The sequence below is a fragment of the Durio zibethinus genome, chromosome 1, assembly GCF_047325235.1.
Source record: "Durio zibethinus cultivar Kanyao isolate XHJ-2024 chromosome 1, ASM4732523v1, whole genome shotgun sequence".
NCBI lineage: Eukaryota > Viridiplantae > Streptophyta > Magnoliopsida > Malvales > Malvaceae > Durio > Durio zibethinus.
The window spans coordinates 8,380,168-8,396,602 of record NC_143162.1 but is presented as its reverse complement, the minus strand read 5'-3'; the positions used below and the strand labels follow the sequence as shown (position 1 = coordinate 8,396,602).

At 31.6% G+C, this 16,435-nt stretch overlaps 2 protein-coding genes across 2 annotated transcripts; one reads left to right on the top strand and one right to left on the bottom strand.

Moving 5' to 3' along the window:
- Positions 1-1,645: 1,645 nt before the first annotated feature.
- On the top strand, positions 1,646-3,454 carry LOC111312000 (uncharacterized). Its single transcript, XM_022911900.2, has 3 exons — positions 1,646-1,856; positions 2,000-2,326; positions 3,038-3,454. Exons 1-3 carry the CDS (start codon positions 1,793-1,795, stop codon positions 3,193-3,195), a joined length of 549 nt encoding a protein of 182 aa, XP_022767635.1. The 5' UTR covers positions 1,646-1,792; the 3' UTR covers positions 3,196-3,454.
- A 1,498-nt stretch (positions 3,455-4,952) lies between these two features.
- LOC111311998 (laccase-7-like) lies at positions 4,953-5,814 on the bottom strand. Its single transcript, XM_089761390.1, has 2 exons — positions 5,191-5,814; positions 4,953-5,083 (listed from the first exon to the last, which is right to left on the bottom strand). Exons 1-2 carry the CDS (start codon positions 5,699-5,701, stop codon positions 4,953-4,955), a joined length of 642 nt encoding a protein of 213 aa, XP_089617516.1. The 5' UTR covers positions 5,702-5,814.
- Between the last annotated feature and the right edge of the window lie 10,621 nt (positions 5,815-16,435).

The following is a 16,435-nucleotide window of genomic DNA, read 5'->3' as shown; positions in this document are numbered from 1 at the left end:
AGCGATTTCTGTTAATTTGGGACCCACTTATCCTTCTTTGGCATCCTTTTTGTGATCATGGTTCACTTGAAGAGTCCAATGGGACGAGCCCGGAAGTGGCTTACCAACTTGGTTGGAATATCAGATATGGGCTGCGAGGCTCCAGATTCGGGCCATGAAAGTCCAGTGGTTCCAATTCACTGCAAATCTTATTGGGTTAGGCTTTGTTAAATCAACTCAACCCAAAAGGGAAAGCTCCATCTTACTGGAATTAAGCTGATGCTTTGGGTCTTATAAATCCCATAAACATGGTCAAATCCAATTCTAATATGTTTATCCAAGTTCATATCATTTTAAAAATGAGAGATAATATGTGTTTAAGTTGAATTAGATCCTTCATTCCTTTTGAATTCTAATTTTTTTTAAGTAACTTTTGAATTCTAAATTATATGAGTCAACTTTGTTAACTTTGTCCCTCGTTGATTATCAACATGATTAGTGGGAAGTAGATGAATCATGAAATGCCTTTTTCTCTGTAGACAACAAAGTATCTATGTCTCCAGCTATTACTGATGTCTAAGTTCTTACGAATTGGAGTTTTAGAACCTAAAGACATCCTTGGTGACCAAGACAACAAAACATGATTATTACTATTATTATTTTCATTGATTATCAATGCCAGCACTTCAACATTTGAGCAAATCAAAGATAAAAAAAGAGTAAACAAAAGAACGAAGATCATTTGAGATGACGTTCGCAAATGCAACATTATTCACATAATTTCCTTGCCTTGAAAGCTTCAAAACCCTTGTCATATTTTTTGCCTAGCCAATACTCCAAAATTGAGGAACAAACTGAAACTTCTTTGGTTTTTTTAATGCAGGCAGCGGCCGCCTCTATACTTCTATGAAGACTAATATTCGTGAACACGGCAAAGATTGACAGATGGCCAACTAACCATCTGAGTCTCTCGATGTGAACAAGAGAACCAACCAGCTTGAGCTAAAATTAAAAGAGGTTGACCTATCAATTTTCCAAAACTTCCAGAAATCAGTTCTTGCCTTATTGGCTTAATTTTATATTTCGGGTTGGCAACTAGGCATTCGCTATTCAACAGGAAACTTGACCCTGTCTGTCTTGATGTCTTTTCTAAAAGGAAGTTGTCCCAAAAATTAGCAAATATAAGTCAATACTTCTTAATTATGAATTATAGCAGAAATTGGCAAATAATAAGTCAATGATCCACAAAATCAAAACATAAAGCTGTGATACATGTGTATATTTCATGTGTTTATTAACATTAATTTATGTGATTTAGGGTGTTAAAAAAATTCATATACCAAGTTGTTCAAAGTTGAAACGTTAAAAATTCTAGAAACAAAAAGTGGATTGGAACTAGAAAATTCTTGGCGTTAGAACTCGGAAAATGCAGGCAAAAAAACACGTTTTAAAGAAGTATCAAACAAAGCATCGATTCTTAAAGCAAACGAAAATATGATTTAAAAATAGTGAGAAGGAAAATTAAAAACTGAAGACCCGAGAAATCCAAATAATAAGACTGGTAAACGGCAAAACGCATCTTTAACTATTGAGGCTAATTCAAGGACCCAAACCGAAGCCGGTGCTTGCTCTCTATATATATAGAAAATAAAGATACCCTTTTGGGTTTGTAGTTCACATTTCTTCGTCTATATATACCAAAACTCCTCTTATCACTCTCCCTCACAAAACAATTACACCGTCTTGTTTTGTCATCAATTCTCCATCTCATTTCAAAGAAACCACGAAACTAGTTTGATCATCCATTATTTACATGGCTTCTTTCAAATTCCCCTTCTTTCTCTTCCTTTCTTCTCTTTTCCTCAATGCTTCTCTAGGTATGTAATTGTAAACATAATTTTCACATCAGAATCCTGTTTTTTGAGCAAAAGGTTATGCATCATCAGTGAACCAAATGCTTGAGTACATTAAACGTATCTTTTATTCATGTTATATCTTTTGTTTGTTTCTTGTTTTGCAGCTGAGATTATATGCGAAGATCTGCCCAAAGATGTGTGCGCGTTTTCGATAGCATCTTCGGGGAAGAGATGTTTGTTGGAAACATCGGTGGAAAAAGATGGGAACGTAGAGTATCAATGCAAGACATCGGAGGTGGTTGTGGAGAGAATGACTGAGTATATTGAGACTGATGAATGTGTGCGTGCTTGTGGTGTTGATAGAAACTCCATTGGCATTTCCTCCGATTCCCTTCTTGAGCCACAATTCACTGCCAAGCTTTGTGCCCCGGCTTGCTACCAAAAGTGCCCCAACATTGTTGACCTTTACTTCAATTTGGCCGCCGGCGAAGGTAAGATTTTATTTTATTTTATTGAATGAATTTCTTGGTTATATCTCATCAACACAATTGATTGTTGACAATTATTTAAAAAAAAAAAAACCAATTCAAGGGTTTATTTCTATAATCAATATAAATAAACATCCTGTCAAATATAAATGAGAATTATATGTATAATAGGTTTTTTAAAAACTTAACAATATGTCAAGAGAATATATCTATTGAATTAGCATATGAAAATTTGATTAAATTATATTATAATTGCAATTCATGTAACTTTTATTAGAATTAAACTATATATATTGATGATCTAATCAACAGGCTTTAATAGAAATTGGAGAGAAAACAAAGGCCCTGTTTTTAAGGAAAAAATTGGAGAACAAACCACAACTTTTGTAATTGTTTCCTATAGAAGATTTGAAATCTCCCCACTCCTTTGTTTAGTTAGATTTACGTTTTCCACAATCTGATATTTCTATGTGATGCTTATTAATGGTTTATAGTTTCTTTTCATGCATGTTTTCCACTTTTTGATATCTTTTGTTTCACGTAAAAGCAATGTCATGATGCTTTGCTTGTGACATTTTACCTTGAGATTGTATTGTTGGTAATGAATTCTGAAAGTTCCTCGAGACCCCATTAATTTAAGAATAAAAACTATTGTATCTTCTTTTTTCTTTTTTGGATAAACAAAATTGATGTATATTCTACGGTTGCTTGCAGGAGTACTTTTGCCTGATCTCTGTGACGCTCAGCGGGCCAACCCTCGGCGTACTATGGTCGAGCTTATCTCGAGCTCCGGCGCCGCCCCTGGCCCTGTTTCTAGTAAACCAGCAGGACCATTGGCTGCCGGTGAAGCTCCTGCCCCAGCTCCCCTGTGATGATCAAGTCGCTTTCTTCAGTAATGTTTTCATCAGAATTACCTTGCTTCCAGGAATAATTTAGAGAGAATTTTAGAGAGAATGTATTCGGGGTTTGTTTATACGAGTGGAGTTTGCTGAGGGCTATGGTGTAGGGGGCAGCAGGGGGCAGCGGTAGCCAGCAGGCAGCTGCTTTTTTCCTTTTCATTATTTTTCTAAAACGAGCATATATGTTTTCCATTCATTACAAATTAATACCACTATTCTCTCTTAAATTAAATGCTGATTCTTACAACTAACCTAGCAATGCTTGCTATCATGTACACATATATATATTTATATATATATATATATATATATAGAGAGAGAGAGAGAGAGAGAGAGAGAGAGAGAGAGAGAGAGAGAGAGAGAGAGAGAGAGAGAGAGAGAGAATGTTAAAAACATGGAAAATGGAAAAGGTACTCAAAAATATATGCTTACCAATCTTTTCACATTTGATAGAACTTAGAGACAAGCTGAAGGAATATCCACTAACGCTGTTGGACCTCAATATTTGATTTGGTACCGCAAGGTTGTCTCAATCACTAGCCCAACAAGAGTTGAAAGGTCCACTAGTCCATTCTGTTCATCAATTCTGGGCCCAATTTCACAAGGACCAATTCTTTTTGGACCAACTCCGTGTGCAATAGGGCCTAAGCGATTTTATATATTGTGGATGCACAATTACTTGCATGTGTTTAGGGATGTAAATAATATATTAGTATTCGTAAGTTACTCGGGTTTGATTTGAAGAAAACTCAAATTCGGTTCGATTATTATCGAGTCGAGCTCGAGCTCGAGTAGCTCGACTTATCGATCGAATCGAATTCGAGTATTCTTATATCTGGTTTGAGTAACTCGCGAGCTTAATCGAATTTTTATATTTAAATATATTTTTATTATTTTAATTAATAAACTATTTCGAATTCGAGTTCGAGCTCGAGCATAAATAATCGAACTCTTATCGAATATACGAATCGAGTTTATTTTTATATATTAATTGAGTTTAATCGATCGAGCTCGAGTAACTCAATCGAGTTCGAGCTTGAAAAATAAAACTCGATCGAGTTCGAGCCGAGTATCGAACCGCGAGTTATGAGTCGAGCACGAGCTCGAGCTCGAATTTTTCACTGTATCGACTCGACTTGACTTGATTACACCCCTACATGTGTCTAAGTAGAGGAAGGAAATTTAAATGAAGAAATCATAGAGGGCACCATCGTTGGTAGACAAAGCTAGGAGATGGTTTGGTTGTGATCTCTAGCAACTGTTAAGGTTTTAACTTATTATCGATATTTAGACGCTATGGTTCTAGAAGAATTTTGAAAGAAAATTTCGAACTCTATGATTTGCCAATAAAAAATGTAACTTGTAAAAGTTAACAAAGAAAACCAAAATTTTTTTTATGCTGTCAGTAAAATTAAAGAATTAAAACGTATACTTACGAATATTTTAATTTTATTTTTTAATCAAACTTCTTGTCAAAGAAATGAAATGGTAGAATTGTATAATGAAAGAACCAAAATATAGGGACAAAAGAACAAGAAGAAAGACCAATATGAAAAAAGAAAATAACAAAGGAAATAAATATGGTATAATTTTATAACTACATATAAATATCATGGAAGAATATGAGCTAAATACAACTTGCTTTTGACCAGATTCAAAGGACTAATGTATCATGAATATCATTATTCGATATAAAATCTGTTGCATTTGCTTTTATTTCAACTGAACTTCTAGCATTCTGGTAGATCTGCCGGAGGAGGGGGCAAAGTTGTTGAGGGTGTTGGTCCGTTCTCAATCACGAAAGCAGTAGCCAGGCCCCAAGTCAAGTGCACGTCCAAGTGACAATGCGTTATCCATGCACCTATACATTTATATTGAAGAGTTTTTAGTATACTCAATCGAGAAAAGATTTGACTATATGTCTAATTGTAACTTATGAATCAAATGTAATGGTAATGGAAAATTAACCCGGATTATTGGCTGTGAATCTGATGACAGCCCATCCTCCAACTGGAACGCCAACAGTGTTTCGCATTTGTGGGTCAACAAGGTTAAAATTCTTCCTATCCGTGAGAGGGTTATAGTTCCCAAACCCTTGAGCCAATACGTGAAAGTTTAATCCATGGATGTGCATTGGATGATTCTCCACTCCAATAATAGCTGTGTTCTGCATGATCATCTCTACTGTTGAGTTGAACTTTAGCTTCGTCACTTTGGTTGGTTTTGGAGCAAAGAACAGCGATGGGTTGTTGCCGATGTTAGTAGCATTGGTGTAGTCAAATTCAATAGGGGGCTTGGCAGGGAAATCTGTGGTGTAAAGCCCGCCAACGTTTAAAAAAAAGGCTTGTAGCAAAGGCAATGTCGTCGGTAGCACGAAGGATTGGTTGTTCATGCTGGCCGAGAATTTTGCTCCAACTGGGCCTTGGCATGTCATGTTTGCTGGACAGCGTTCGAGCCCCATTCCAATCGTCACAAACATTTTATGGTCCACATTTCGCAGGACCTCGACCCAGTGAGGCCCACCTTTCAACCCGGTTAAATTTCTGAAAAACTTGTGGGCTGTAGGGTGTCATTGAACGCTGGGAGGGCTGGCATTAGCGGTGTTGAAGATGATGGGCGCCATCATAGACGACGACACCCCTCGTGGTTGTATTATCGAACGGTGCAGCAGCTGCGCTAGCATATGGTCTAGCGGCCATGTAATACGACCCAACATGCTGATCAGCGGCTAGCAAAACGTCAACTGTCTGGCCAGGTGCTATAACGACGACGTTGGTGACGTAAGGTTTGGTGTAGGTGGCATCGACAGCGACAACTGTCAGTTGTGATTGGCTATCTTGTAGAAAAGCTGTGCGTTGAGTGCAGCGTTGATTATGCGCAAGAGATAGGTCTTTCCTGTCTCCACCTTAAGCTTGTACATATCTGATGAAAATCATAACAGAAAATATTACTTATATTAATTAAGAGATTAATTTATAGAGCAATCAAATGTATTAGTGATTATGGCTAATTACGATTTTGAGAGCATGGGTAGAGATAACCGGGCTATCCATTTATTGTGTAAGCATCAGAAACATTTGGAGCAGCTCCAGTAGCAACTCCCTGGTTCTCAACATCGATGACATTAGCATTCCACCACTCGCCTGCAATTCAAAAATACTACATTCTTTATTATTTTCATTATAAATTAGGAAGTGCCTTTTAAGACATTCATCGTCTTGAAACTTAATTTAATTGATACATATAATTATTTTTAAAAGATGAGATTTAATAAATTTAAATTTTAAATTTCAACATTTAAAATCACTTTCCTTGTCTCTATATTATGGCATCCTTTGTACCAAAAAATAATTAATTGAGTGCTTAAGATATGTCGTTAAATACTATTATAATATATAAATCTGAAAATTTATAGTTAGATTAAACAATTAAAATCACCATTAATCTTTTTTAGTTAGATGTAATAGGTTCAGGTCTACTAATCAGAATATGATTTGAGAGTTCGATTACATATGGGTAAGGTTATAGAACTCTTATATGCTCATCCGAAGGATTGTACCATTTTATTTTAAATTTATCATAATCTCTTGATTTTAATGGTCTTAATCTTTAATGTTGAATATTGAAAATAATTTTTAAGATTATTTATCAATTTGATAGAATTCTTAAAAATATTTTTTCGCCTCAAGAGTATTCAAGAATCCCATTTGTTTTCTTGAAGAGGCTCCGTCGTCGAAAAGTTTATATTTTCATTATTTTGATTTTTTTATTAAAAATATATCAAATTATTTCACAATTTGGGCTAAATTAGAAATATTTCCTCTTTTAGAATTTATAAAATTTTCACCATTTGCACTTATTTAGAATTTTTTTTAAATTTTTTATTATTGGCAATAAATATTATGGCAATTATTTTTTTAAGGTTTCATTTAAATTCTTCTACCGTTTGGGACGAATTTAAAAAAAGTTTATATCTAGAGATTTTTTAAGAATTTATCATTTGAAATTTCTAAGATTCTTATCCTTGGATACTTGTTAAATATTTTCAACTAAATTTTTTATTTGAAAAAGAATACAATTACTTTTATTGAAATTTTATCTAAATTATTCTACCATTTGGGACAAATTTAAAGAAGTTTTTCATCTAGAGATTTCTTAAGAAATTTACCATTTGAAATTTCTAAAATCTCATTTTTGGGTAATTTGTATTTAATTCCAAAATTTTTATTAATATTTTTTCAATTTATTTTTTTGATTTTTTTGTTTGAAAATAAATATTAATTATTGTTATTGAAATTTTATTTAAATTATTCCATCATTTAGGACAAATCTAGACAAAATTTCATATCTAAAAATTTTATAGAAATTTATCATTTGAAATTTTTAAAGATTCTATCATTGGATAATTATTATTTATTCTAAAAAATATTTTTATTTATATATATATTTTATTTTTTTTCTAAATTTAATTATGAAAAAAACTTATAAAATAAATATAATAACTAAATAAATAAATAAAATACCAAAAGTGGCTCGGCTTGGCGGCTGAAACAGCTTGGTTGGAAACACAAATAACGACTTGAAGATGTGGCTCGAGAGGTACGGGTTGGCTCAACTCAGTTGAAAGAGTTGGCTGAAATGTGGGTTGACAGAAGCAAGTTATGCTTGGGTTAGGTCACCCAAATGAAAACACGTGGATCTTGATAACGTTTAAAGGCGAAAATTGTGTCGTTTTGATGAGGGGATAAAGCCCGAGCTCAGCTTTTTCCCTCGATTTTCCTTCTCCCCTTCTTTTTCCTTTTCCCCTTTTCTCTTCCTCTTTCTTAAACCAGATGAACTCCAATTGAATATTCACCAAATTTTAAAAAATGTTGTTGGCATCTGGGTTTATTCATCTGAAGTTGGTTGAAAGTTCATCGATTTTTAAAAAGCTGTTGTTGAAAATTGGGGAACATGTCGAAATATGGAAATCTTGTCAGAAAATTCAAACTTGAAAATTCCACATGAGTCTAAAAATTTCTAGGACAAAATCTTTTTTTTAACCCAAAAATTTTTGGACAAATTTTTGACTGCTTTCGCGTGCTTTTTCTGATCTCTGTGCTTTTGTGTTTCTCTCTGTTTTTTTGTGTCCTTTGCTTTTGATCAGTATAGGTATTTATAGGATGTAATCATAAGAGTTTTTGATTAACTTCGACTCCCTCTTTGATAAGGTTTTAGTATTATCAGAAAACATGAGATTTATCTTATACAGATTAAATCCCTCTATTATTGTATCAATCTTAAGTTCTTGGTAAAATTACTTTATTATTATTATTATTATTATTATTATTATTATTTTAATCATCATCATTATCACCTAACAAAAACCAAAAAATAAAATAGACAAATAATCAAGAAAAGATAAAACCTAGAAACATAAATAAATAAATAAATAATAATAATAAAATAAATAATATAAATAAATAAATAGACCAATGAATCATTGGGCTTAATAATTTACCCCTATTGGACCAGGCCCACTTGATCCAGGCCTGGACCAAATATGGTGTATACAACTGCCTTTATTTGTGCACTTTCTATGCAATAAGAATTGTGCAAAGACGTAAACACCCTTCATATCCAGATAATCATCCCAACATATTCATTTTTTTTATGTTTTATTTTTTTTTTTAAAATTAGACACTCAAACTTGTTGAATGACACAAAACTCCCTTAAATAGAAGCTCATAACTTTTGGAAAAATAAATGCAGCTTTTCTAAACAGAGGCTTAAACGACTTTAAAAAAGATAAAGCTCTTTTAATCAGAGGCTCAACGATATAAAGCTCATTTAATCAGAGGCTTAATGACTTTTGAAAATAAATAAAGCTCCTCTAAATAGAGGTTCAACGACTTTTGAAAAATAAATAATGCTCATTTAATCAGACGCTCAATGACTTTTGAAAATAAATAAAATTCCTCTAAACAGAGGCTCGATGACTTTGAAAAAAATAATGCTCTTCTATGCAGATGCTCAAAAACTTTGAAAAATAAATAAGGCTCCTCTAAGAAGAGGCTCAACAACTTTAAAAAATAAATAAAGCTCATTTAATAAGAAGCTTAACAACTTTAGAAAATAAATAAAGTTTCATTAATTAGAGGCTCAATGACTTTAGAAAAATAACATCGACAATCATGTCCAAAGGAGTCATAGATCATGTCTGATGAAATTTGTAATAGAAATTCAAAGATTCACAATTTGAGTTCAAAATTCAAAGGTTCGTGAGATTTTTTAGATTCACAAAAGCTTTGCAAGAACTCACATCCAAAATTTTAATTCAGAGATTTGCATACAAATTGCAAGGCTCACATTCAACATTTAAAGATTCAAATTTTGCAGATTTACATTCGAATTTTGGTGATTCACACCTAAAAGTTAAAGATTTTATTTTTGAAAAACTTCAAGGATTCACTTTCCATATTTCAAAGATTTTGATTCAAAAATTTTTCATTTAAAAACTTTAGGATTTCATCCAAAATTTTAAAACTCCTCATTCACATACAATAAATCTTAGAGTTTCACATCAAGTTCAAAGCTTTTCATTTTAGGTCAAAGATTCACATCTGACAAATTTTAGGGTTTCACATATCAAAGATTCTGATTTAAAAACTCAAGATTCTTCTTTAAAAACTTAAAGATTAGCATTTGAAAATTTTTTAAAGATTCTTATTTAAGACTAAAAGATTTTCATTTGAAGACTCAAAATTTTATTCAAAATTTTCTTTTCAAATGACTTTCAAACTTTTATCAAAGTCAAAATTTTATATGTAATGAATGTCATGATCAATGATGCAAATGCTTTTTTAATGATGCAAATGCAACAATCTAGATTCTCACAATACTACAAATGTCATATTCTCAACCATGATTCAAATGTTTATTGCCTAATACAGGTGCATAGCCAAACCAAAATTTTAAATATTCTCCAAACAATAACGTAAATGCACTGCATGTAATATGGATGTCAATATCATGAAATTCTAATTAAATGTAGTAACATGGATCTCAAGACCCCACCATCTCATATTTTCTTTTTTTTATAGCTTCTCATCACTTTAAAACAAGTTTCGTCAACTGATCCTCATTATGTTCATCACATGATCACCATTCATAGGCGTATCAGCACTAATAATTTTAGAACAAGTTTCATCCATTGCTCTATATCATTTAATCACAACTTATAGGCTTTTCAGCACAAGTAATTTCAGAATAAATTTTATCAATTGATCCATATTATGTTCATCACTTGATCACTATTCATAGGCTTCTCAACATTAGCTATTCCAGAATGAATTTCATCCACTAATCCACATTATTTTCATAATTTGATCACATCTCACAAATTACGTCGATCAATCCATCACCATATTCATCACTTGGTCACACCATCTGTCCTTTCAAATAATCTTTTTAAGTTTCTACTATCTTTTTATTTTTTTGCCTCTTATCAACTTAGATTTCTTTTCAAAGAAATGTAAGAATCTTTTATGCACATTACCATTAATTCATTATCATTTCAAATCATGACAAATATAATGCAATCATACATTTTTTTGATTTATTTTAAGGATGCAATAATAAGAGAATACAAGGTGAATTGGGAAAAAGGTAATCAATGAGGAGCAAGTTTGGTATAAAAATAAATAGGCGAAGGAACAAATTCAAAGCATGTCATTATGAATGGTATTGAACAAATGGAGTAACAATGTCCAAACAATGAATATTTAGACAATTTTTAACATTAATCTATAATTCTTTTTCAAAAATTCATTCTCTTGACTTCCAAGATTATTTTGAGCTCATTGAACTTTGTCTTAACTTTAAGGGATCTTCAGATGTTTTAATCTCCATCCATTTAAAATATTTATCCAACTCTCAACTTAGAAGTTTTTCTACTCAAAGTGTCTTTTTGGGTTTTCAATTTGAGTTTTTCTTTTATCTTCTTTTACGTTTTTCTATTTTTCTATTTTTTTTATTTTTTATTTTTGATATCTCTCACACATCCATCTCTAAAACACGTAGCACAATTTCATTATTCCATCATAAGCATGCTTTAGCCTAACATATAATCATTCAATTCAAGCATTCACATTTAATCAAAATGGACTTTTAAAGGTTGTAACGTAGGCTATGGTAAAGGTCATGAAAGAAATGGATAAGATAAGCTCAAAACATGTATTTAAAGGGTTTAAAATCGAAGGATCATTTCTTTCATGTGAAGCAATTTGACATTTTGCCCCATTCCACATCATTTCACTACTTTTCCTTTTCCCATTCACTTCATTCCTCACAAAAGGATTCTTATTACTTTGTCCCAACTAATTTGTGGCATTTAATTTTTTTTCTCTTTTTTTCCTTTGTTTTATTTATTTATTTTTTTTGCTTTCTATCTTTGAGACCTTTTGTGATCTTTTACCTTTTGTTTTCCAAAAATTACCCCCCAATATGGATGGTGATCCTTGGTTTGGGTTCTTTAAAAAGAAAATCATAATAGGCTTAACATGGGTAACAATGGATGGTTTTACGAATTATAAAAGAAAGATGATTATTTTTCATCTCAAACATAAAAGCTTTCTTTGAAGATCATCTATTGAACAAAAATAAGCGCATGCATCTTTATAAAGGATTGTATATCTTCAAAACATATCTATTTCACATTTGCTAGCAACTTGTTTCTTTTGCTCAAATAATTTTCTCATATTAATGCGAATGAGTTCTTAAAATTAAATTCCAAAATTGTTGTTATCATTATCTAAATATTCACCATATGGAATTTGAGATTGGGAATAAAAAGACATGGAAAAAAAAGCATGGAATAATGGTTGGATGAAAGAGAAAATATAATGAAATGCATCATCTTTGCCTTTTATTGAAATGATAAAAAATATGAAATCTTATTGCATAAAAGAATTCCTAACATTACTTTGAAAGAAAACTCAGAATGATAAACAACATCCAGCCAGCTTTAACATCATTTTCTTTTCCAAAATTATGCCCCCATACAATTAAGTAAAAGATTTTTATTGACATCTGGTCCTATGATTTGTTGTAGTTTTTCAGGTCTTTTTAAATCATACTCATTTTTGATCTTCACTTGAAGCATTGATATTACGATTGGATAATATATTGCCACTAATATTAGGTGTTGTTATTCCTCATTGATCAAAGTTTATCATTTCATCCTTGATCAATCGTTGTATCTTATGCTTTAGGGTAGTGCAATTCTTCATGGAATGACTAGTAATTCTATAGTGATAGTCACAGTGGACTGTAAGATCATACCACTTGGGATAGGGTGACTTGAGTAGCTCCAGACAGCTGAGGGTAATTAAATGGTTATTGTAAAGCTCTTGATATAACTTCGTATAAGTCATGAGGATTGGATCAAATACGGATTTTTCTCGGGTAGTTCATATCTTTCATGAACCACTTGTTGGGTTAGCAGAATGAATCTGGGGCATTGCAAGATGTTACATGTTAAAGCTGTATATAGGGGCTTGAAGGCTAAAAATGGGCTAGTATGTTGTTGAGTAAGATGGTTGTAGAGAAGGCTAATATGGATAGGGTAAGGTGTTATTCATAGCATGATAGTATGAGAAATAACCTTGTAGTAGATAGGGTTGATATCCCCTGAATTGTTTATCAAAACTCATGGCTTAAGCTTCAATCTCTTTCTGTTTTGGCACCTTCTTAATTTTCTCTGTTTCTTACTTGTTATTTTTAATGGCATCACCTTCTTAATTTTCTCTCTTTCTTACTTGTTATTTTTAATGGCATTCTCAATAATTTCACTTGAGATCACCATATAAAAATTTTTTTTGTTGCATTCTTTATCATTTTTTCATAATAGAGAGATTTTAAAATGCTGACAAATAACATTATGGTCTGTTTTTCAACCAAAGGAGGTTGCACCTGAGTAGCTATGTCCTTTCACCTTTGGGCATACTTTTTGAATGATTCAGTTGCTTTCTTCTTAATATTTTACAAAAACAGGTGATCATGGACTAAGTCTATGATATACCGATACTGACTAATGAAGTCATGGGTCATATCACTCTAAAAATGAATGAGTCCTATCCAGCTGGACATACCATTTAGTAGCAGAGCCCGTAAAGTTATCTTAAAAAACATTCATTAATAGTTTTTCATTATTAGTATAGGTAGCCATTTTTTGATAGTATATAATAATGTAGGTATTTAGACACTTTGTACTATTGTATTTTTCAAACTTCAAAACCTTGAACTTTGGAGGAATAATGACATCTGAGACTAAACAAAGCCTAGCAGCATATACAAAACTATAAAAATTGATTCCCTCAATGGCTCGCAACCTTTCCTTTAATAAATTCATTTTCTGTTTAATTTTTGGGGCTTCTAAAGTCTTCTTCTCTTTAGGCTTCGATTTTGTTTCTTTTTTGTATTATCTAAGTTGGGGATTGGTACTAGTTCTACTACTTTCTCAGTAAAGACAAGATTTACATAACTCTAGTACTATCTTAGATTTGAAACTGATGGCATTTTGGGATATGTATACCTTACAGGATAAGTGAATTACTATGGTGGTGGATCTTGGGCTTGATGCCCCAAAAACCAAGAAGGTACAGAGAGTCATCCACTTTTTATGATAGATGGTCCTATTGGCTAGTATTTTCTTCTATGTTTTTCTTTGTTTAACTTATTCAAAGTATCCAGAATTTTACTCAACTTATCTTCAAGCTTCTCTTGAGCTTTCTCTATCCTTTCGAGATGATTAAAATTTTTCTATTTCATTTATCTAGCTTGAGCTCTTGTATTATATTGGTGAGTTGATTGTGTGAGATTCTTGGTTGGTGGAGCTATCTTTGAATCTTGAGTACCATAGTTATGTATTATTATAAATGCTATGCTTTATTTTGGTATGTTGATACATAAATGAAATGTACATTTTCATGGATGAAATGTACATTTTCATGGATGAAATCTAATATGAAAATGATACAAATGCACAATGTTACATATGACAATGAAAATGATGCATGACATGATAATGCAAATACAAACAAAATGGTTAGATCACAAACTGTTCCTTTTTGTGTCTTAACTTTGGGTTACATTTATCAATGGGTAGGAAAAGCTCTATCTTAAGGCTAGTTTCTTAAGTGTAGATTATATGCAGGGCTAGGTGATTTTGACTACTAAAGGTTCTCAATTTATTTCTTACATTATTATCTATTATAGACTAGTAAGACAGTCTAATCCTCACTCACCACAGGTTACCAACGAAAATAATTCAATTTGAGTGGGAGTATGTTGCTAGCCATTACGGAGATTATCATCTCACGATAGCGTAAGTACTTTACTCATTCTTAAGAGGGACGGAGCCCGGGTGTGGAGCTCATGTAATGCAAATACATGTAATAGTGTGTGTGTGAAGGAACATATATGTTTTAACCCTAATAAATCAAATAAAAGTCAAAAAAAGAAAAAAAGTTAGTAAACAAATAATTACAATTTAAAACTATTAGATCAAAGGATATGATAAATTTAAAATGTTATGGCCTGACTCTCTATAGCGTCCTCAGTGGAGTCAGCAAGCTGTCATAACATATAAATCTAAAAATCTATAGCTAAACTTAATAAATGGAGTTGCTACCAATATTTTATAGCTAGGTGTGATTGGTCACCTAAGAAATCTACACTTTTAAGGAACTCTTAAGCTTGACTATGGGTCTTTAAAAGAATATGTTCGGGTTTACTAACCAGAATAGGATTTGAGAGTTTGGTTACATATGGGGAAGGTTATAGCACCCTTACATGCCCATCCGAAGGATGGTACCATTTAATTATAAATATATCTTAATCTCTTGATTCTAATGGTCTTAATCTTTAATGTTGAATATTGGAAATAATTCTTAAGATTCTTCATCAATCTGATAAAATTCTTAAAAATATTTTCTCACCTTAAGAGTATTCAAGAATCCCATTTATTTTTTTGAAGAGGCTCTGTCGTCGAAAAAATAATATTTTTATTATTTGATTTTTTATTGAAAATATATCTAATTATTCCACCATTTGGGTCCAATTAGAAATATTTTCTCTTTTGAAAATTTTAAATTCTCCATCATTTGTGCCTATTTAGAAATTTTTTTTTTATTTTTTTATCATTGGCAAGAAAATATTATGACAATTATTTTTTTTAAGTTTCATTTAAATTCTTCCATCATTTAGGACGAATTTAAAGAAATTTCTCACCTAGAGATTTCTTAGGAATTTACCATTTGAAATTTTTAATATTCTCATCCTTGGATAATTGTCAAATATTTTCAACCAAATTTTTTATTTGGAAAAGAATATAATTACTTTTATTGAAAATTTATCTAAATTATTTCATCATTTGGGACAAATTTAAAGACTAATTTAGAGAAAATTTTCACCCAGAGATTTCTTAAAAAATTTACTATTTGAAATTTTTAAAAATCGCATTTTGGGTAATTTGTATTTAATTCCAAAATTTTTATTAATATTTTTATTTTATTTTTTTGGTTTTTTTGTTTGAAAATAAATATTAATTATTGTTGTTGAAATTTTATTTAAATTATTCCATTTGGGACAAATCTAGACAAATTTCTCACCTAGAAATTTTATAAAAATTTATCATTTGAAATTTTTAAAAATTCTATCATTAGATAATTATTATTATTTATTCTCAAAAAATATTTTATTTTTATATATATTTTTTATTTTTTTAAATTAAATTATGTAAAAAAACTTATAAAATAAATAAATAAATAAATAAATAAATAAACGGCTCTGCGTGGCTATTGAAATGTCTCGGTTGGAGGCACAAATAACGGCTCAAAGACGCAGTTCGAGGGGCGTGGCTAAACTTGGCTCAGCTGAAGGAGTTGGCTGAAACACAAGTCGACAGAAGCGAGTTGCACTTGGGTCGAGTCACTCGAACAAAAACAAGCGGATATTGGGACTGTTTAAAGGCGAAAACGATGTCGTTTTGGTGAGGGGATAAAAGCTTGAACTTAGCCTTTTCCTTCAAATTTTCTTTCTCCCCTTCTCTTTCCTCTTCCTATTTTCTCTCCCTCTCTCTCTAGACCAGATGAACTCTGATTGAATATTCATCAGATCCTGAAAAATATTGTTAGAATCTAGGTTTGTTCGCCAAAAATTGGTTAAAAGTTCA